Below are 23,828 nucleotides of genomic sequence, written 5' to 3'. Positions count from 1 at the left end.
TTGTGGGTATTATCGTTGTGGGATTTATCTTCAAGCTTTGCAAGCAAGTATAAGAATATGGAAATAAGTGACATTAATAATTTATTTGTAAAGCTAAAATAAAGAGATATATGACTGCCAGCATAGAAACTGCAGCATAGTTAGTAGTAAAAAGAGTGGGATCTGAAGTCATACTGCTTATGCTTGAATCTCAGTTCCCCTTGTTGGCTTATGTGACCTCACCTAATCTTATTTCTGGAGATAGTAATGCTTGGCATGATTGTGGGCATTTTAATGAAATAATGTAGAGAGCACTAAGCACAGTATCTAGCTTCTCTTAATTATTAATATCTTGACCACCTTTTTAATATTTTATTTAGTACAAGCTATTTCATAAACTTATAAAGTAGATCAGAAGTCTTAAGTAGTAATGTTTGCATACTTAAGGTTTTTTTTTTTTGCTATAAGGAGCTCATGATTTCAGCCACAGTCAGCTCCAGGTCTTGTTTTTGCTGACTACATAGAGCTTCTTCATCTTCAGCTGGCTCACATCATGAACTCCTTTTTCAAAATTCAGGCTTAAACTGAACAAAGTAGGGAAAACCAGGAGGCTATTCAGGTATGACCTAAATCAAATTCCTTATGATTATACAGTGAAAGTGACAAATAGATTCAAGGGATTAGATCCAATAGAGTGTCTGAAGAACTATGGATGGAGGTTTGTAACATTGTAAAGAAGGCAGTGGTCAAAACTATCGCTAAGAAAAGGAAATGCAAGAAGGCAAAATGGCAAATAGCAGAGAAGAGAAGTGAAAGGCAAAGGAGAAAAGGAAACATATACCCATCTAAATCCAAAGAATAGCAAAGAGAGATAAGAAAGCCTTCTTCAGTGATCAATGCAAAGAAATAAAGGAAAACAATAGAATGGGAAAGACTAGTGATCTCTTTGAGAAAATTAGAGATACAAGGGAACATTTCATGCAAAGATGGCCACAATAGAAAACAGAAATGACAAGGACCTAACAGAAGCAGAAGAGATTAAGAAGAAGTGGCAAGAATACAGAAAAGAACTGTACAGAAAAGGTCTATCATGACCCGGATAACCATGATGGTGTGATCACAAATGACTAGAGCCAGACATCCTGGAATGTGAAGTCAAGTGGACCTTTGGAAGCATTACTATGAACAAAGCTAGTAGAGGTGATAAAATTCCAGCTGAGCTATTTCAAATCCTAAAAGATGATGCTGACAAAGTACACATATTGAGTGCTGCACTCAGTATGCCAGCAAATTTGGAAAATTCAGCAGTGGTCACAGGACTAGAAAAGGTCAGTTTTCATTCTAATCCCAAAGATGGGCAATGCCAAAGAATGTTCAAACTAGTGTACAGTTGTGCTCATTTCACACGCTAACAAGGTAATGATCAAAATCCTTCAAGCTAGGCTTCAGCAATATATGAACCAATAACTTCCAGGTGTACAAACTGGATTTAGAAAAGGCAGAAGAACCAGAGATCAAATTACCAACATCTGTTGGATCATAGAAAAAGCAGGAGAATTCCAGAAAAACATCTGCTTCCTTGACTACATTAAAGCCTTTGTGTGGATCACAACAAATTTTGGAAAATTCTTCAAGAGATGGGTATACTAGGCCACCTTACCTGCCTCCTGAGAAACCTGTATGAAGGTCTCTGCTTTTTATTTTTGTTAAAAAAAAAAAAAATATATATATATATATTATACATATATATGTATATATACAAAAGCTTTTCTACTACACCTGATAAAGGCTTGAGAAAGAATATTAAAAAAAGGATGGGGAAATTGGAGAACATAAACTAAATGAAATGGGAGCACTCAATATGAAATAGAAAAAGTGAAACAAACTAGGTAAAAGTAAAAGATCATCATATAATCCAGTTGTTTTTAAACATGACTGCTCATTAGAAACATATGTGGAGCTCTGGAGGAAAAAAGCAATATGTGAGCATTTGTATTTTTCAAAAAATTTCAAGATAATTTTGATATGTATCTGGATTTTAAAAAGTGATTATAGGTTTTTCTATTAGATCCTAGCTCTGGTGATATAGAGTTCTATTATTTTTCTGTTGGCCAGTCATGGTATTGTTACATAATCACAATAGTAAAAGATGTTTATCAGTTTTTACAATCAATAGCCAGACAAAAAATAAAAGATAATTACAATTGCAAGCCATAATGGAGACATGATTAATTTAACAATATAAAATAATTGCATACAATTTGAGGGGATCAAGCAGAATGATGTGATAAGTGGAAGTGCATACATGCACATGTTTTCATCCACCCAGTCAGTCTGTGTCTTTTGGATGGTGCATTTAATCCATTTACATTTAAGGTGGGTATTGAAATATATGAACCTATTACTTTTTTCTTAATTGTTTGGGGTTTATTTTATGTTCTGTAGGTCTTTTTCTTGTTTTTCCTGCCTAGAAGAGTTCCCTTAGCATTTGTTGTAAAGCTGGTTTGAATTCTCTTAACTTTTGTTTGTCTGGAAACCTTTGGATTTCTCCATCAAATCTGGAGGAGAGTCTTGCTGCGTAGAATATTCTTGATTGTCATTTCTTCCCTTTCATCACAGTAAATAGATCATGCCCTTCCCTTCTGGCTTAAGAGTGTCTGTTGAGAAACCAGCTAATAGCCTGATTGGAGTTTCCTTGTATGTTATTTGTTGTTTTTCCCCTGTTGCTTTCAATATTTTATCTGTCTTTAATTTTTGTCAGTTTGATTATGTGTCTCGGTGTGTTCCTCCTTGGGTTTATCCTTCCTGGGACTCTGCTTCCTGGACTTGGTTGACTATTTTCTTTTCCATGTTCAGGGAGTTCTTAGCTATTATCTCTTCAAATATTTTCTCAGGTCCTTTCTCTCTTCTCCTTCTGAGACCCCTATAATGTGAATATTGGTGCATTTAATGCTGTCCTAGAGGTCTCAGTCTGTCTTCATTTCCTTTCATCGTTTTTTTATATCCTCTTGTGTGGCACTAGCAGTTTCCACCATTCTGTCTTCCAGGTCATTTATCCATTCTTCTGCTTCAGTTATTCTGCTGTAGATTCCTTCTAGTGTATTATTCATTTCTGTTTGTGTATTCTTCAGTTCTTCTAGGTCTTTGGTAAGCATTTCTTGCATCTTTCAACCTTTGCCTCCATTCTTTTCCCGAGATCTTGGATCATGCAGCAGTAGCAGTAGCAGGATCATCTTCACTATCATTATTCTGAATTCTTTTTCTGAAAGGTTGCCTATCTCTACTTCATTTAGTTGTTTTTCTGGGATTTTATCTTGTCCCTTCATCTGGGACATAACTTTCTGCTTTTTCATCATGATTAACTCACTTTCTGTAATACAGTTTTTGTTTTAGCTGCTGTGAGACTGTGCTTATTGCTTCTTCTGTCTGCCCTCTGATGCATGAGGCTAAGAGGCTTGTGTAAGCTTCTTGATGGGAGGGTCTGGCCATGAGAAAAACTGGGTCTTGCTCTTAAAGCAAGGTGGGCAGAGCCTTGCTCACTAAAGCACTAATCCAGTTACCTCCCTCCCTGATAGTTTTTTGGTCTGAGGTGACCCAGCCCTGGGGTCTACAGGCCCTATGGGAGGATTAATGGTGAAGTCCAAGAAGGCCAAGGGGGACCTTCCAGTGCCTCCATTCCTGTGGTGAGCCCCTGCTGACCCGTGCCTCCACAGGGGTCCCCCAACATGAGCAAGTAGTCTCCTGTGAGGTCACTGCTCCTCTCCTCTGGGTCCTGGTGTGTGCAAAATTTTGTTTGTGCCCTCCAAGACTGGAGTCTCTGTTTCCCTCCATCCCCTGGAAGAGCTCTAATCAAATCCCGCTGACCCATAAGACCAGATTCCCTGAGAATTCCCAGTTCCTTTGTCGGATCCTCAGGCTGGAAAGCCTGACGTGGAGTTCAGAACCTTCGTAATAGTGTGAGAACGTCTTTCGTATCATTGTTCTCCAGTCTGTGGGTCGCCCACCCCGCGGGTATGAGATTTGATTTAATTGTGATTGTGCCCCTCCTACTGTCTCCCTGCGGCTTCTTTGCCTTTGGACGTGAGGTATCTTTTTTTAGTGGGTTCCAGCATCCTCCTGTCAGTAGTTGTTCAACAGCTTGTTGCAATTTTGGTGCTCTGGCAGGAGGAGATGAGTGCACGTCCTTCTCCTTGGCCGTCTTGAACCAGAAGCCAAGGTCTCTGCTTTTTTAACAAGCTGTCTAGGTTTGTCATAGATTTCCTTCCAAGGAGCATTAGTCTTTTAATGTCATGGCTGCAGTCACTGTACACAGTGCTTTTGGAGCCCAAGAAAATAAAATGTCACTTTTTCTGCTTTTTCCCTTTCCATTTGCCACAAAGTGATGGATCAATTTGGAAACAGAAGTAGATGTTTTTCTGGAATTCCCTTGCTTTCTCTATGATCCAGCAAATGTTGGCAATTTGATCTCTGTTTCCTCTGCCTTTTCTAAAGGCAGCTTGTACATCCAAAAGTTCTCAGTTCATGTACTGCTGAAGCCTAGCTTGAAGGATTTTGAGCACTACCTTGCTACCATGTGAAATGAGTGCAGTTGTATGATAGTTTGAACATTCTTTTGCATTGCCGTTCTTTGGGATTGGAATGAAAGCTGCCTTTTTCTGTGGATTCACTCGCTGGTCAGGGAATAAGACCCTGCATGCCACAGTTGAAGATTGTTCATGCTGCAAGTAAGACCTGGTACAGCCAAATAAATAAATATTTAAAAAGATAATTGCCTTCAAAAAGCCTTGTCAGGGTTCAGGTGGATGTACTAGAATTTTTAAAAATTATGATTTAGAAATAAAAGCTTTTTACACAGCGTGGGAAGGAGAGAGAAGAATGAATTGAGAAAGTAGTATTGACATATATACATATTCATGGGTAAAATAGATAATTAGTGGGAAGCAGCTGTATAACACAAGGAGCCCAGTCTGGCACTCTGTGATGACCTAGAGGAGTGGGGTAGGATGGAGGAGGGAGGCTCCCGAGGAGGGGGATATGTTTATAATTACGAAGGATTCAAGTTGTACGGCAGAAACAAGCCCAACATTGTAAAACAGTTATCCTCCAATTAAAGAAAAGAAATTTTAATAAAAGCTCTTAAGAAAATTTTAGGAATGGCATACATGTAGTAGCATTAAGCTGAAACTCCAATACTTTGGCCACCTGATGGCAAAGAGTCAGCTCATTGGAAAAGACCCCGATACTGGGAAAGATTGAAGGCAAAAGGAGAAAAGGGCGATGGAGGGTGAGATGGTTAGATAGCATCACCAACTCAATGACATGAACTTGAGCAAACTCCGTGAGATAGCGGAGGACAGGAAAGCCTGGCGTGCTGCAGTCCATGGGGTCGCAAAGAGTCACGACGTAGCGACTGAACAACAGCGACAATAGCACTAACCTTAAGTGTACAGCTTCATTTTTTTTTAATGTATGTGTACATCCAAGTAGCCATTACTCAGATCAAAGTACATAACTTTTCTAGAATCCCATAAGAACCCCTTCCCCGTCTACCCTCCTCCATCGCCACAGGGGACCACTCCTCTGACTTATCTCATTGTTGACTGTTTAAGACCGTGGTTTTCAAAGTGTGGTCTGTAGAATTTTGGGAGTCCCCAGAACCTTTCATGGGCCTACAAGATCAACACTATTTTTATAAGGCATTTCTTACCTTTTTCACCTTAGTGACATTGGCATAGTGGGTAAATCTGCTGTTGCTTTAGGACAGATGAAAATACTGGTACAAAATGTACTAGTAGCCATTATATTCCTCAGCATCATGCACTCAGGCAGTTTCACATAAGAATATCTTTGATGAATTAGAAAGTTATTAATTTTATTGAAGTTCAATCCTTGAGTATATATATGTAACTTTTAGTATCCTGTAACAAATGTTTTTGTGTGTGGGGGATTACACAAACACTTTTGCTGCATACTAAAGTATGTACATGATTGTCTTGAGGAAAAGCACTTGTGAAGTTGATTGAATTCTGAGCTGAATTAGCCTTCCCCCCACCGACCCCGCCAAACATTTTTACTTAAAAAACTGACACACTGGTTATTTAGACTTGACTACTGGACAGTTGTGTCCTTGAAAATTAATAAAGTGAGTCTTTCATTAGAAGAAAAATAATCTAGCTGCCTTCTATTAAATGATTACATTTGAGCTTTTAAGCAAGAATTAGACTTTTGAAAAATATATCATCCACAGTGAGCTTAGTAGCTTTCCAATTTGATTTTCCTGATATAAGTTATTAGTAAATGTGATGTTTAAAAAATATTGTAAAATGAAATGTTTCAGTCAGTATTTAGAAGATCAGCATGATTCAGTAAATCAATATTTTCCAAAAACCAGTGCATTTTATTATAAAACCATGCATGGGTGAAAGATCCATTCAAAGTTCAAGACGGACTAATTGATTTTCATGTAATGGAAAAAGTCATTGATATGGTTCAGATTCCGTGTTACAGCCAACTTTTAAGAATCTACTATTTGTTGAATTTCGGTACAGTATCGAAGAAGGAACTTTCTTTTCCAACTATCTATGTGAAGGTTGATATGTATGTTTGAAGCAGATATGAGAATCTAGCTGCCTTCTCTTGTCAGACATTAAAGAGATTTGCAAAAGTGTAAAACAACTTCCACTCCTTAAATGTTTTTGGCAGTTATTTTTCATAAACTGTTATATTAACATATAATGGGTTTATTGTTATTTTCAAATAAATTTTTTTAATTTGGAAGTCAGTTTCTAATATGTAGCTATTAATGGATTTGTTGTTCAGTTGCTCATTCATGTCCAACTCTTTGAGACCCCATGGACTGCAGCACACCAGGCTTCCCTATCCTTCACCATCTCCCAGAGCTTGCTCAAACTCATGTCCATCAAATCAGTGATACCATCCAACCACCTCATCCTCTCTCACCTCCTCCTCCTGCCCTCAATCTTTCTCAGCATCAGGGTCTTTTCTAATGGATATAACCCACATAATCAAAAGCTCTTTGAGGTATTCAGTAAGAGTCCTGAGACCAAAATGGTTAAGAAATGCTAGTTTAAGGCATTAACTCTTTTTTTTTTTTTTAATTTTTGGAGTATAGTTGATTTACAGTGTTGTATCAGTTGTACAGTAAAGTGAATCAGTTATGCATATACATATATCCACTTTTTTAGATCCCTTTCCCATATAGAGTATTACAGAGTATTGCATAGAGTTCCCTAAGCTCTACAGCAAGTCCTTATTAGTTATCTATTTTATATGTAGTAGTATGTATATTTTGAGAAGGAAATGGCAACCCACTCTAGTATTCTTGCCTGAAGAATTCCATGGACAAAGAGCGTGGCAGGCTACAGTCCCTGGGGTCGCAAAGAGTTGGACACGTCTAAGCAACTAACATACACACACAGTGCGTATATTTAAGTCTTCCAATTTAAACCCCCCCAAATCCCCTGGTAACCATAAGTTTATTTTCTTCATCTGTAACTCTATTTCTGTTTTGTAAATAAGTTCTTTTGTACCCCTTTTTTAGATTCCACATATAAGCAATGACATATGATATATGTCTTTCTCTGACTTCACTCAATATAACAATCTCTGGATCCATCCATGTTGCTGCAAATGGCATTATTTCATTCTTTTTATGGCTGAGTAATATTCCATTGAATATATAAGGATGAACTCTTGACTGTAATAAAGAGTTATTTAATCTTAAGTGAGAAAAAAAAAATGCTTCATGGAGGAGTTGGGAAGTTGAATTCATTCTAGGATGAAGATTGCGATGCTACGGTGAAGAGAATTTTGGAGGGATATGGCATGTGTTTAAGGCTTTGAGTCTCTCAGAGGCTCAAGAGGGGAGGGAACAGATGTATACCTATGGCTGATTCATGTTGGTGTATGGCAGAAACCAACACCATATTGTAAAGCAATTATCCTTCAATTAAAAATAAATTTTTAAAAATTGACCAAAAAAGTAATACACAGTCATTATGGAGGGTTTGTAAGGCTAGAATAGTGTACATTAGAAAAGAAATCTTTTGTATTCTGACCTCAGCTGCTGGAAATAACTGATATTAATTTGATTTGTTAATTTTTAAATTATTTTTAATTTTTATTTTATATTGGAGAGTAGTCGATTAACAATGTTGTATTAATTTTAGGTGTACAGCAAAGAGCAATGTAGGTCAGACAGAAAAAGACAAATATGTAATATCACGTATATGTGAATCTAAAAAATGTTACAAATGAACTTACTTATAAAACAGAAGTAGACTCACAGATTTACAGAATGGATTTATGGTTATCGGAGAGAAGGTAGGAGAGAGGGACAGACTGGGACTAGCTGCGGTGCACAGCTTGCAGAAACTTAGTTCTGTACCCTCGGCAGTGAAATCTCAGTGTCTTAACCACTGGACCACCAGGGAATTCCCATACTGATTGTTTATTGTACACAAAGGCAAGGAAATTAAAAGGACACAGAAGTCAGCTTGAAAGAACTAATGATGATGACTTTGATCACTTAGTGAAAGTGGGAGATGCCAGACTTATATTGTGAAGTTACTCTTTTTCTCTTTGTAATTAGTATTTTTGTAGGAAAATACTTTAAACCTACATAAACACCCCATTCCTTATCAGACTTTAAGTCCATTTATTAAAATGGGTTCAGAATATCCTATTTTGTTCAGTGGTTTAAAGTCTGTTACTGTCATCATTTTGATTCTAACATTGTCTCAGGTTTGGCCAGTGAGAGCTTTTTCAAATTGGCTTCTGTGTCCTATTAACTTGCTTGCTTTCTGTCACAACAAGCAGTCAGTAGTTTAACGTAATCTACAAATAACCATTTTAGTACTTTTTTCTATTTGGTGGTATTCTTGAGTGCTTTGTTCTTGAATATTACCTGTGTATAACATATTTCCATAGTTTTTGACTAAGATAGGCACTGACTGGACTTTTAAAAATCAATTAACCTCAAAAAGACCACTTACTTTGGAAAAAAAACTTTATTCTCTATATTTGCTTCATCAGTCTTTTGTTATGCATCAACTCTACAAAAGTGAACCTAAAGTCAAAGAGGCTTTTTTCACAAGGGTGTCCCTTTCTCTCTGCCAAATTGATAGAATTTTTAGAACATTAGGTTAATATATTTATTTCTTCATACTTTATGTTTCTGTTCCTTATTAATTAGATTATGATAACAATATAATCTAACAATATAAAAGAAGAAAAATTGAATACCCTTGCAACTATGTTCAAATGTTATTGTATATAAAACATTGTAATGCTGTTACTTGAACAGTACCATAAACTTGAAGTGCTTATTTTTGTTAAAAAAAAACTGTTTGGAAAAAAAATTTTCCAAAATATTTGGGAAAATATTTCCAAAGTATTTTTCCTGTGCATTCCATTAATCATTTAGTAATACCAAAATCTTTTAGTTTTAAAATATCTAAAAACTTATGGCTTGCATATTTTATGCTAACTGAGTCTACCTAGTATATAATATTAGCTAAAAGAGGCAATTAGATACTTCTTATCTGTGTCTTTTTTTGTAATTTCAGTATTACTTATTACTTCAGTAAGTGGAAGCACCAGTTACTATAATGATGGGAGTAGTAATAACAATGCAATAATTTTTAGTTTTACTGAATATTTGCTATTTCATTGAATCTAATGCCATTAGTTTGATGCATATTTTAAAAATTAATTTATTTTAAGGATGCATATTTTTAATGTGCTGTTTAACGCACTTAAAAATCACTTAGGTTCTTCTAACCCCACTGCTTGCTGTGACTGTGTTTTGATCTTTGATTCTTCCTGTGCAGTGCTGTGCTGTGCTCAGTCACTCGGTCGTGTCCGACTCTTTGCAACTCCATGGACTGTAACCGGCCAGGCTCCTCTGTCCATAGCATTTCCCAGGCAAGAATACTGGAGTGGGTTGCCACCTCCTCCTTCAGGGTATCTTCCCGACCTAGGGATCAAACCCGCATCTCCTGCATCTCCCACATTGACCTAGGAATCAAACCTGCATCTCCACCAAGGTGGATTCTTTACCACCGAACCACCTGGGAAGCCCTGATTCTTCTTGTGCCCCTAAAAACAATGCAAAATGCCATTACATTCTTTAAAACACTTGTAATATCTACCTCATATGTACCAAATGTATGATTTACTTGAAATATCTTATATAAGGTGAATTTGGGGGAAAATAAAATATTCAAATTAGTTTCAATTTAATGTTTTCACAGGTGCTGGAGAAAATTTGGAGAATACAATGGCAGCCTTTCAACAGTAAGTATATAAAAAGGCATTCTTTTACAGTTTATCATTAAAGTGATGATTCACAGAGTAAGGATAGTATACATGTAGCATCTGCTTGTGATAGTTGTTTCTGTTTTATTATAATCTTTTTTTCTTTTAGTTAGTTAGTCTGAAGTGTTCTAACAAGTGTTTGTCTTCTGCTTAACTGAAAAACTAGATTTGAGTTTTGGCACTATAGTGCCAGAGCTGAAAGAAGACGTTTGTAACAAGGCACATACTGTGCATAATGCTAATTAGTCTCAGAGAGAAAGAGAAAAGGAAAACACTGTTACATTGGCTCTTGTTTATGTGTAGGATTATGTGTCTACTCAGTAATTCTTCCACAGACCTGGACCTGTTATCTGGTCTTTCTTCTTTGAAGCCTTAGGAGTAATTGATTTTTTTTTTTAAAAAGGTAAATTATTTTTTCCAGTTTTTGAATTATTCATATTTCCCATGGAGGTCTTTTAGAGCACCTCACAGAGAAGCAGCAGGAGAGACAAGAACGAAAGCGGATTGCTACCTTGTTCTTGGTCTTAAAGTAATTGCTTATCATCAGTCTGTGGTAATGCTGAGAACACTGTTTTCTTTTCCCTGAAGAATAAGATAGGAAACTTGGTAAGTTAACCTCCATTAAAAACATTACTATCCATATTTAATAAGGAAAATATTTTCTTAAATAATTTTCAACCATTTTTATGTACACAATTGGGGCTAATAAATCAGGATAACTTGGCTTAAGGTTTAGTTCTATTTCTCATCATTCAAAAACACTTGAGAGTTTTTTTCCTGTTTTCAGGTCCCAAGGTACTGCTTTTCCATAGTCATTTTGTCTAAATCCTATCCTTCTATATTTGGCATTGCTTATTCTTCCTCTCTAAAATATGATGCCTTTTGACTGTAATCTCAAGTCTCTTACAGCTCTAAAATGCAAATTCTTTCCTCCTGTCACTGATGGTGAAGCAGAATAATGTAAATTACTTTATCTTCTCTACTGAGATTATGTAGCTAGCTCCTGTAACAAAATATGTTTAATTTTATGTGAACAATTTTCACTGTGATTCACACACACATATACACACCCACACACACCTACATTGACTATCATTTATCAGATACTTTTTGCCTGTGATGTAGTGATATATTTTTACTTGGGGGAAAAACTTCTCATGACTGAGTCATTTTAGCATTCTCTATGTAAAAGTATGTTATTTTGTAAGTTTTCTCCATGTATTTTTGCTAAATCTTTACCAGCCACTCTTTTTATGAAATTAAGACACTGAGTTGTATAATAAACTATTTCTAAGGATGATGCATTTGTATAATACATTATTTCTAAGGATGGTACCTAAAAATTTTTTTTATCTTTGAAGATTTTGATCCCCTGAAAAATTTTTTTATATTCAAAGAATATCTAATTTAGATGATTTTTACCTGCTGGATACAACATTTCATTTCCTGTCTTCAAGCAGTTTGTTTTTATATTGTTTTGTTCAAGCAGTAACTATTGAAAAGTACCACAGCCTTCTCTATCATGTGGTAGCTTTCTATCACTTTAGTTTTTTGGAGGTTTTTCTGGTACTTTAAAAGAAGAAAGCACCTCTTCCATATATTAAGGCTGTTTAACTCTTTCATTGTATGGCTGTTTGCTAATTGACTTTGGAATTTATATAAAACCTAAACCAAATAAGCTTTAATTTTAAACTTAAAAAAAGATTTTTGATGTTGGTGGTGGTAGTAATGATTTGGGTTTTTGTTTCTTTTGTCTAATGCATCAGTATATTGTCAATAAGTACTTCTTATAATTTTACTTTCATTTATAAATATTTATTTATTTAACCACTAGGACACTTAGAAAGGTTTTTTTAAATATACTTACTTCATGAACAACAAGAAAAAACTGTTTACGCATACTATTTTCAAAGTATTGTATATGAAAAAAATTAACAGTTATAATCCATAATTGGCAAAAGACAGACACTGTGCTTAAGTATGGTTTATCCTTGATAGGATAAGTAGTTGAAGAAGAAATAGTGAAAATACAATGAGCAGCTAAAACTTAGATCTTATTTGTTACATATATTTAAATCTTATTTATATATTGATATCTGTGTATATTGAAAAGAAAGTATAAATAGTTGGTGTGGGAAGCCTGGTTAAAATGAATCAGAAAATTGAAAAGATATCAGGACTAGAAAAGCTATCACTTGATGGAGAGGAAGAAGCTCCTTTTAAAACTATGAAATGTTTGAGGTTAAAATGTGAGGTTATATGGACAAGCTACATTTAGAAAACTGAAAGGACCTTAAGAGTATATGGAAAATTAATTCATTATGTATTTATTATATTATAGTCGGGCTAAAGAAGTAATTAGTACTGACAAAGAGAAATAATTATATTTCACAGTTTATAAAAAGTTATTTAATCTGGCTTGTAAAATAATTTCATGGACTTCCCTGGTGGTCCAGTGGTTAAGAATCTGCCCGCCAGTGCAGAGGACACAGATTCGATCCCCGGTCCAGGAAGATTCCACATGCCACAGGGCAACCAAGCCCACATGCCATAACACTGAGCCCACTTGCCACAGCTAGTGAAAGCCACGTGCAGCAATGAAGACCCAGTGCAGCCAAAAAATAAGTGAATAAATAAATTTTAAAATGATTTTACAGACACTTTAAGTTATGAATTGGAGAAGGAAATGGCAACCCACTCCATATCCTTGCCTTGAAAATTCCATGGACAGAGGAGCCTGACAGGCTACAGTCCATGGACTCACAAAGGGTCGGACACAACTGAGCGACTTCACTTTCTTTTTTCTTAAGTTATGAATATGGCTCTTCTGGGATTCTTTGAGAATAAGAATTTTCCTTATTGATCTCAGTCCCTAGATCTAGCTCTGGTACTAATAGGCTCTCACTAGTCAATTACTGAATGGTATATGGAGTGGAGCACTCAGGAACAAAGCTGACTATTAACAGAAGTTAGAGGCAGAACCCCATTTATAATAAGCATGGAACCGAAAACTAAAAAATTGTACTACAAAGATAGACACACACACACACTCACACACACAGAGCCAGTAAACCCTTGAGTATGTAAAGTGTGGTTCTTAAGAGCTAATAAAACTAGGTTATTAAACCAGGCTGCTGTTGTGAATACCCATAGGACAGTTTGATCCCTGTGGTATTAATATGAATGGTAAAAGAAAGAAGCAAATTGTATTAGCAATAGCTGGAAGCTTAAGTTGGCAGACAATCAAAGTAATTAATCAGTGACCTGATTCTCATGGTAAAATTTTTTTACAATGTCTAATTAATACAGTACTAATTATCTCATCTCTGAAGTGGAAATAATATAACCTCAATGTTTTGAGGAATACATGAGATTCAAATGAATTCTTTAACATAGAGTCTATTGTAAGTTTTGACACACAGTTTTTGTGGAGTTTGAAGTAATTTCACTTCTTCTTTTAGAGCTAGAGTTTTTCTTTTCTTTTTCCAGAAATTTTGAAATCTTGGCTTCCCTAACTTTTTTCTGTGTTTGTCATCAGCTTATCAGAAATTCAGCTATAAAATATCTGGTGTTTCAGTTGAAGTAGATACATATTGTTATTTGTGGGAAAGTTTGAAGGCTAAAGTGATTTTAAAAAATAGTTTTCTTTTCTTGCTGTGTTCTAGCTATTTGTGTATCGAATTTGAGATGACTTTATTAGAATAATTTACAGATTGTCCTACATACACTTACTATTCTAAATTTTTGATTATTAGCTGTACTCCTGCCTGAAAAATCCCGTGGATGGAGGAGCCTGGTAGGCTGCAGTCCATGGGGTCGCTAAGGGTCGGGCAAGACTTGAGCGACTTCACTTTCACTTTTCACTTTCATGCATTGGAGAAGGAAATGGCAGCCCACTCTGGTGTTCTTGCCTGGAGAATCCCAGGGACAGGGGAGCCTGGTGGGCTGCCGTCTATGGGGTCACACAGAGTCAGACACGACTGCAGTGACTTAGCAGCAGCAATAAGAGGTAATCATAAAATAAAAAATATTTTTTGTATAATTCCTAAACATTTCTAAAAACAGCCAACATTTCAGCTAAAGGCAAACTTCATACTTAGAAAGATTTCTTAGATAATATGCATAGGTATTTTTAAATACAGGGAAATATAGATTTAAATACAGGATAATATAGATAACCCCTGCTTTTACCCTGGCAGGCAGATTCCCATCCATTGTACCACTAGGGAAGTCCCCTTTTATTCTTAAAAAAAAAAAAAAAAGCTAAAAGCTATGCACAGTATAATAATATTTAAAGAAAATTTAAAATATAGAAAAATACATTTACCAACCTAAAACCTATTTTTGCCTATTTTTAGATTTTATTTTTACACATCTGTGGTTCTAGCAAACACAATTGCAGTCTTTTTCAAAGGTGGATGTTCTTTAGAAGAGGACACATACAGTTAACAGTTATTTACTGTCTTGGTAAGAATTATATTAATGAGCCAGGTTTGTTTTTCTCTTAGCAGCTGGTGATAATCAGAGCACTAAAAGGGGAGATTATTTAAGAAATAGGGGAGTAGTGTGAGACTTTGGCACACGGCAGCAAGTGACCATTGGTTCTTTTGGAGTGGGATGCTGATGGGGTTGGATTATCAGAGGTAGATCAAGTAAGACAATTCTCAAGTAGTTGGCTCCAAAGATAAATTTGTCAGGCATATAAAGTGTATACATACACACACACACTTTATTTTACATCAGAGGGATCATACCATGCCTACTTTTTTTTCATTTAGATATCCACAATGCCATTCCATGTGAATGCTTTATTCTTTGACGTATGGTGCTCACTAGGGCTTCCAGTGGAGAAGGAAATGGCAACTCACTCCAGTGTTCTTGCCTGGAGAATCCCAGGGACGGGGGAGCCTGGTGGGCTTCTGTCTATGGGGTCGCACAGAGTCGGACACGACTGAAGCGACTTAGCAGCAGCAGTAGCAGGGCTTCCAAGGTGGCTCTGTGATAAAGAATCCTCCTGACAGTGCAGGAGATGCAAGAGACACAGGTTTGATCCCTGGGTCGGGAAGATTTCCCTGGAGAAAGAAATGGCAATTCACTCCAGTATTCTTGTTTGGGAAATCCCATGGACAGAGGAGCCTGGCGGGCTACAGCCCATAGGGTTGCAGAAAGAGTCGGACATGACTTAGCAACTAAACAGTTCATTGTGGCTTTGGATCATCACTATTGACTGATGCTAAAGCTGAGGCTGCAAAATCTGAGGCATCAGATTTTGGCCATCTGATGCTAACAGACAACTCATTGGAAAGGTCCTTGATGCTGGGAAAGATTGAGGGTAAAAGGAGAAGAGGGCGTCAGAGGATGAGGTGGCTGGACGGTGTCACCAATGCAATGAACATGAACCTGGGCATACTCTGGGAGATGGTGAGGGACAGGGAGGCGGGCCTGCTGCAGTCCATGTGGTCACAAAGAATCGGACACAACTAGGCGACTAAACAACAGCGATGGATCATCACTGATGAACATTTACATAGCTTCATTCTGCTCGTTTAGAAATGTGTGATTACCTGCAACATACCCAACATTGTGAACGTTGGAAAATAAGAAACAGATTCCCTTCCTCACTAGGAATTTAGTATCCAGTTGTAGTGACATGACCTTATGCACAAACACTGGGAAACAATTTAAATGTATGGGAATATATTATACAAACTGTAATTTACCTACTTTTATGTTTTTCCTTCCTGCTTGCTCACTCTGCTCACTCAGCTCTTACTCTTTCCATTCTTGAATTTTAAAAAAGGGAAAGGTTTCTTTTTTCTTAAAACACTCTGCCTGCCCCACCTACGTTTACTTTCTTTTTCATCTTGAAAATGTCATCTGTGGTAGTTGATTCATAAAGTGCTGTGTAGGCTTTTTACATATACTGAGAGCTGTCTCTCTTCATTTATTAATTCAGTACATGCTGTGAGCAGCCCTGTGCCAAGGCACTAGGAATGCAACAGTAAACGAGCCACGGTCCAGAAACCCTTTCTGTCTAATTGGGCAAGTAGGGGAAGATAAATAGGTATATTCAAAAGAGTGTGGTAGGTACTCTGACCTAGTAAACACAGGTGGTACAGGAAGTCCTGGCAGTTTGGCAAATAATTGGTGAATAGGCTACAAAATCCAGTCTGGGATGCGGGGGGCAGGGCAGGATTAGAGAAGGTGTCCTGAAGTGCTAGTTTCTTAGTTTACACCTAAAGAACAAGTAAGAGTTAGCAGACAAGGGGAAGAAGAAAGACTTTAAAAAAAAACTGTTATTGTGGGACTTCCCCGGTGGTCCAGTGGTTAAGACTCCCTGCTCCCAGAGCAGGAGGCCCAGGTTCAGTCCCTGGTGGGGAAACTAGATTCCACAAGCTCCAGATATTAATAAGACCTGGCACAGCCAAATAAATAAATCTTTTTTAAAAACTGTTATTTAAACTGTTACTGTAGTGTGTATAATATACATTTGGTAATATGCACAAACCCAAATAATTTTAATATACATATACACACCCTTGTGATCACCACCCAAATAAAAGTATAGAACATTTCTAGCACCTCTGAGGGCACCCTTGTGGCCTCTCCCAGTCTGAACTCTTTTCCACTAGATAACCATTTTTTTAATTTCTATTACAATCAATTGACTTTTTTCTGTTCCTGATAACATAAATGTAATCATACAGTATTTATACTTTTGTCTTTGGCTTTTCTTGCTTTCAATTTACATCTGTAAAATTCATCCATGAGGTGTGAAATAATCTTGTACATGTTTTTTAATGGTCAAATGAGTTCATCTCTCTCAGAAGATATACATTTAGCAGAAGTTGAATTGCTGTGTCATAGGGTGTGTGTATGTTAAGTCACTCAGTCGTGTCCAACTCCTTGCGACCCCATGGACTATAGCCCAGCAGGCCTCCCTGTCTATAGAATTCTCCAGGCAAGAACACTGGAGTGAATTGCTATTCCCTTCTGCAGAGGTGTCATAAGGTAGGTGGATATTTTTCAAAGGATTTTACCAACTTAGACTCCCATCAGCAATGTATGAGAGTTCCAATTGCACCACTGTCTTGCTAACTTATTATCGTTCCTTTTAATTTTAGGTATTCTGCTGGGTATATAGCGCTGTCTCATTGTGGTTTTAATTTCTGTTTCCCTGTGGAATTTTTATGTTGAACACCTGTTCATAAACTTATTGGCCAGTTAGAAATTCTCACTCGAGAAGTGCCTGTTCAGTGAATATTCAGGGTTGATTTCCCTTAGAATTGACTGGTTTGATCTCCTTGCAGTCTAAGGGACTCTCAAGAGTCTTCCCCAGCACCACTGTCTGTTATTTTATTGTATGTTGTTTTTCTATGAAAGACATTGCAGGCAAAAGGAATATTTAGAGCATGGGGCTGCTTGGAGTATAGGAGCAAGGTGGGAAGGAGGTGTAGAGAGCTAATGTTATCACTGCTTTGCAAATAAACTTAGAGAAGCTAAATAACTGCCCAAGTAAGTGGCAGAGCCAGGATTTGAACGCAGGCTCCCATGTCTGTGCTTTTTTTTTCCCCCCAGTTACTGAAGTATAAATGACAACATTTTAATGTATTCAGAATGTCACAATGTGATGAATGATAAGAGTGTATACATTGTGAAAGGATTCTCACCAAGTTAGTAACACATCCATTACCTCACATGTTTACCTTTTTTTTTCTTGTCAATGTTTGTTCTCTTAACCACTGTGGTATACCTTCTGTATCAGTCATAAGATCTTAGGGGGAAAGAAACCTTAGCAATTATCTGTTCTGATCTTTTCAAGTTTTTTCTTTTTTGAAAGACAATTAAAATATTTTTGTTTTATCATGATAAAATGTACATAACGTAAAAGTTGCCATCTTAACCATTTTTAAGTATACAGTTCAGTGGCATTAAGTATATCACATTGTTATACAACCATCACCACTATCCATTTCTACAAAAATTTTTTTTGTTTTTTTTTTTTTTAGAAATAATTGACATACAATCACTGTATAAGTTTAAAGCATACAGCATGGTGGTTTAATTTACATATATTGTGATATGACTACCACAATAGGTTCAGCTAACCTTCACCCTCTCTTATCGATACAATAAAAAGAATAAAGGAAAAAATTCTCCTTGTGAAAAGAACTCTTAGGATTTACTCTCAACAGTTTTGCTGTATATCATCACAACAGTTAGCTGTATTCATTATGCTATCCATTACATCCCTAGTACGTATTTTATCTTATATCTAGAAGTTTGTGGCTTTTGTCTCCAGAACTTTTTAATCATATCATATTAAAACTCTGTACCTGTTAAATAACTCCCCAACCTCCTCGCCCCACAGCCCTGGTAACCACCATTGTTGTTCAATTGCTCAGTCGTGTCTGATTCTTTGAGAACCCATGGACTGCAGCACACCAGGCTTCCCTGTCCTTCACTGTCTCTCAGAGTTTGCTCAAACTCATGACCACTGAGTCAGTGATGCCATCCAACCATCTCATCCTCTTTCGCCCCCTTCTCCTCTTGCTCTCAATCTTTCCCAGCATCAGGGTCTTTTCCAGTGAGTCAGTTCTTTGCATCAGGTGCCTAAAGTATTAGAGCTTCACTTTAGCATCAGTCCTTCCAATGAATATTCAGGGTTGAATTCCCTTAGGATTGACTGGTTTGATCTCCTTGCAATCCAAGGGACTCTCAAGAGTCTTCTCCAGCACCACAGTTTGTAAGCATCATTTTTTCAGCACTCAGCCTTCTTTATGGTCCAGCTCTCACATCTGCACATGACTACCAGAGAAACCATAACTTTGACTATATAGAGCTTTGTCAACAAAGTGATTTCTCTGCTTTGCAATATGCTGTTTAGGTTTGTCATAGCTTTTCTTCCAAGGAGCGGGTGTCTTAATTTCCTGGCTGCAGTCACTGTCCTCAGTGATTTTGGAGCCCAAGAAAATAAAGTCTGTCACTGTTTCCATTTTTTTCCCCCATCTATTTGCCATGAAGCGATGTGATCGGATGCCATGATCTTTGTTTTTGAATGTTCAGTTTTAAGCCAGCTTCTTCACTCTCCTCTTGCACCTTTATCAAGAAGCTCTTTAGTTCCTTTTTGCTTTCTGTCATTAGGGTGGTGTCATCCGCCTCCCTGGGTTACTGATATTTCTCCCAGCAGTCTTGATTCCAGCTTTTGTGAGTCATCCAGCCTGGCATTTCACATGATACACTCTCAATATAAGTTAATTAAGCAGGGTGACAGTATACAGCCTTGACATACTCCTTTCCCAATTTTGAACCAGTCCGTTGTTCCATGTCCAGGTCTAACTGATGCTTCTTGACCTGAATACAGGCTTCAGGAGACAGGCAAGATGGTCTGAGATTTCCGTCTCTTCAAGAATTTTCCACCATTTATCGTGATCCACACAGTCAAAGGCTTTAACATAGTCACTGAAGCAGAAGTAGATGTTTTTCTGGAATTTCCTTGTTTTGTCTATGATCCCATGGATGTTGGAAATTTGATCTTTGGTTCCTCTGCCTTTTCTAAACCCAGCTTGTATGTCTGGAAGGTCTCGGTTCACATGCTACTGAAACCTAGCTTGAAGGATTTTGAGCATTAGCTTGCTAGCATGTGAAATGAGTGCAACTGTGGTAGTTTGAACATTCTTTGACATTGCCCTTCTTTGGGATCGAAATGAAAACTGACCTTTCCCAGTCCTGTAGTTATTGCTGAGTTTTCCAAATTTTCTGGCATATTGAGTGTAGCACTTTAAGAACATCATCTTTTAGCATTTGAAATAACCACCGTTATAGTTTGTTAAACAAACTGTCCTAGGTACCTTGTATAAGAAGAATCAAAAAATATTTGTATTTTTGCTTTTGTTCACCTAGCATAATGTCTGCAAGGATTGTTGATATTGTGGCATTTGTTTTTCTTTTCTTCTCTTACTTCCTTCCCTCTTTTCTTTATTAATAGCCGTTTGAATGGGAGTGAATAGGAAAAGAAGTACATCAAGGCTGTATATTGTCACCCTGCTTATTTAACTTATATGCAGAGTACATCATGTGAACCGCTGGGCTGGAAGAACCACAAGCTGGAATCAAGATTGCCGGGAGAAATATCAATAACCTCAGATATGCAGATGACACCACCCTTACGGTAGAAAGTGAAGAAGAACTAAAGAGACTCTTGATGAAAGTAAAAAAGGAGAGTGAAAAAGTTGGCTTAAAGCTCAACATTCAGAAAACTAAGATCATGGCATCCGGTCCCATCACTTCATGGCAAATAGATAGGGAAACAGTGGCTGACTTTATTTTTTGGGGCTCCAAAATCACTGCAGATGGTGATTGCAAGCCATGAAATTAAAAGACGCTTACTCCTTAGAAGGAAAGTTATGACCAACCTAGACAGCATATTAAAAAGCAGAGACATTATTTTGTCAACAAAGGTCTGTCTAGTCAAGGCTATAGTTTTTCCAGTGGTCATGTATGGATGTGAGAGTTGGCCTATAAAGAAAGCTGAGCGCAGAAGAATTGATGCTTTTGAGCTGTGGTGTTGGAGAAGACTCTTGAGAATGCCTTGGACTGCAAGGAGATCCAACCAGTCCATCATAAAGGAGATCAGTCCTGGGTGTTCATTGGAGGGACTGATGTTGAAACTGAAACTCCAGTACCTTGGCCACCTGATGTGAAGAGATGACTCATTTGAAAAGACCCTGATGCTGGGAAAGATTGAGGTCAGGAGGAGAAGGGGACGACAGAGGATGAGATGGTTGAATAGCATCACGGACACAATGGACATAGGTTTGGGTGGACTCCAGGAGTTGGTGATGGACAGGGAGGCCTGGTGTGCCGCTTTTCATGGGGTCGCAAAGAGTTGGACACAACTGAGTGACTGAACTGAACTAAATGGGAGTGAAGTATTTTGATTACATTTCTCTGATGATTAGTGATATTGAGCATCTTTTCATGTGCTTATTGACACATCTTTTTTTTATTTTATTTTATTTTTAAACTTTACATAATTGTATTAGTTTTGCCAAACATCAAAATGAATCTGCCACAGGTATACATGTGTTCCCCATCCTGAACTCTCCTCCCTCCTCCCTCCCCATACCATCCCTCTGGGTCGTCCCAGTGCACCAGCCCCAAGCATCCAGTATCATGCATCAAACCTGGACTGGCAACTCATTTCATACATGATATTTTACATGTTTCAATGCCATTCTCCCAAATCTTCCCACCCTCTCCCTCTCCCACAGAGTCCATAAGACTATTCTATACATCAGTGTCTCTTTTGCTGTCTCGTACACAGGGTTATTGTTACCATCTTTCTAAATTCCATATATATGCGTTAGTATACTGTATTGGTGTTTTTCTTTCTGGCTTACTTCACTCTGTATAATAGGCTCCAGTTTCATCCACCTCATTAGAACTGATTCAAATGTATTCTTTTTAATGGCTGAGTAATACTCCATTGTGTATATGTACCATAGCTTTCTTATCCATTCATCTGCTGATGGACATCTAGGTTGCTTCCATGTCCTGGCTATTATAAACAGTGCTGCGATGAACACTGGGGTACACGTGTCTCTTTCCCTTCTGGTTTCCTCAGTGTGTATGCCCAGCAGTGCGATTGCTGGATCATAAGGCAGTTCTGTTTCCAGTTTTTTAAGGAATCTCCACACTGTTCTCCATAGTGGCTGTACTAGTTTGCATTCCCACCAACAGTGTAAGAGGGTTCCCTTTTCTCCACACCCTCTCCAGCATTTATTACTTGTAGACTTTTGGATCGCAGCCATTCTGACTGGTGTGAAATGGTACCTCATAGTGGTTTTGATTTGCATTTCTCTGATAATGAGTGATGTTGAGCATCTTTTCATGTGTTTGTTAGCCATCTGTATGTCTTCTTTGGAGAAATGTCTATTTAGTTCTTTGGCCCATTTTTTGATTGGGTCATTTATTTTTCTGGAGTTGAGCTTTGGGAGTTGCTTGTATATTCTCGAGATTAGTTGTTTGTCAGTTGCTTCATTTGCTATTATTATCTTCTCCCATTCTGAAGGCTGTCTTTTCACCTTGCTAATAGTTTCCCTTGATGTGCAGAAGCTTTTAAGGTTAATTAGGTCCCATTTGTTTATTTTTGCTTTTATTTCCAATATTCTGGGAGGTGGATCATAGAGGATCCTGCTGTGATGTATGTCAGAGAGTGTTTTGCCTATGTTCTCCTCTAGGAGTTTTATAGTTTCTGGTCTTATGTTTAGGTCTTTAATCCATTTTGAGTTTATTTTTGTGTATGGTGTTAGAAAGTGTTCTAGTTTCATTCTTTTACAAGTGGTTGACCAGATTTCCCAGCACCACTTGTTAAAGAGATTGTCTTTAATCCATTGTATATTCTTGCCTCCTTTGTCAAAGATAAGGTGTCCATATGTGCGTGGATTTATCTCTGGGCTTTCTATTTTGTTCCATTGATCTGTATTTCTGTCTTTGTGCCAGTACCATATGACACATCTTCTTTGCAGAATGTCTACTCATTTTTCACTCTGATTGTTTTTCTTGTTGTTTCATTTTAGGAGTTCTGTGTGTATTGAAGATGTTAATTCTTTATCAGATAGATAGGTGATTTTCCCATTCTGTGAGTTGCCTTCTGTTGTGAGTTGTCTATTAATGTCCTTTGATGCACAAACTTTTAAAATTTTGAAGAAGCTCAATTTGTCTATTTTTAATTTTGTTGCCTGTGCTTTTGGTGTCATATCCAATAAGTCATTGCCAAGTGCAATTCAATGAAGCTTTTCCTGTATGTTTTCTTCTGAGTTTTTCTTTTTTTTCCACTTTAGGTCTTACAGTTAGATCTTTGATTCATTTTGAGTTTATTTTTGGATATGGTTTTATGTAAGAATTCAAATTCATTCTTTCACATTTGAATATCCAGTTTTCTCAACACCATTTGTTGAAATGACTGGCCTTTCCCTATTGAATAGTCTTTGCATTCTTGTCAAAAATCATTTGGCCATATCTGCGAAGATTTCTAGACTCTGTCTTCTCTTGGTCTGCATGTTGTCTCTATGCCAGTACCACATTGTTTTCAAGCTTTGTAGTAAGTTTGAAATTAGAAAGTGTGAGTCTTCCAACTTTGTTCTTTTTCAAGATTGTTTTGGCTATTTGAGCTTCCTTGAGCTTCCATATGAATTTTAGGATGGATTTTCTATTTCTGCAAAAAAATCATTGAAATTTTGATAGGAGTTGCATTAAATCTGTAGATCAATATAGTATTTATATCTTAACAATATTAAGTGTTCCAGTCTATGAACATGGGTGTCTGTGTGTTTATTTATATCTTCTTTAATTTCTTTCAACAGTGTTTTGTAGTTTTCATTGTACAAGCTTTTCGCCTCTTTCAGCTCAGTTCAGTCGCTCAGTCGTGTCCGACTCTTTGCGACCCCATGAATCACAGCACACCAGGCCTCCCTGTCCATCACCAACTCCCGGAGTTCACTCAAACT

The 23,828-nt window shown here is 37.2% G+C and overlaps 1 protein-coding gene across 1 annotated transcript in view; it reads left to right on the top strand.

Annotated features, from left to right (window-relative positions):
- GDPD1 (glycerophosphodiester phosphodiesterase domain containing 1) overlaps positions 1–23,828 on the top strand; it is a 52,174-nt gene that overhangs the window by 7,420 nt on the left and 20,926 nt on the right. Inside the window, exon 2 of the mRNA XM_055577478.1 lies at positions 10,254–10,296. Within this exon, the coding sequence (XP_055433453.1) occupies positions 10,254–10,296 (43 nt within the window). The remainder of the gene's footprint in view (positions 1–10,253; positions 10,297–23,828) is intronic.

Source organism: Bubalus kerabau, chromosome 4, assembly GCF_029407905.1.
Source record: "Bubalus kerabau isolate K-KA32 ecotype Philippines breed swamp buffalo chromosome 4, PCC_UOA_SB_1v2, whole genome shotgun sequence".
NCBI lineage: Eukaryota > Metazoa > Chordata > Mammalia > Artiodactyla > Bovidae > Bubalus > Bubalus kerabau.
This window is presented reverse-complemented; position numbering and strand designations above follow the sequence as displayed.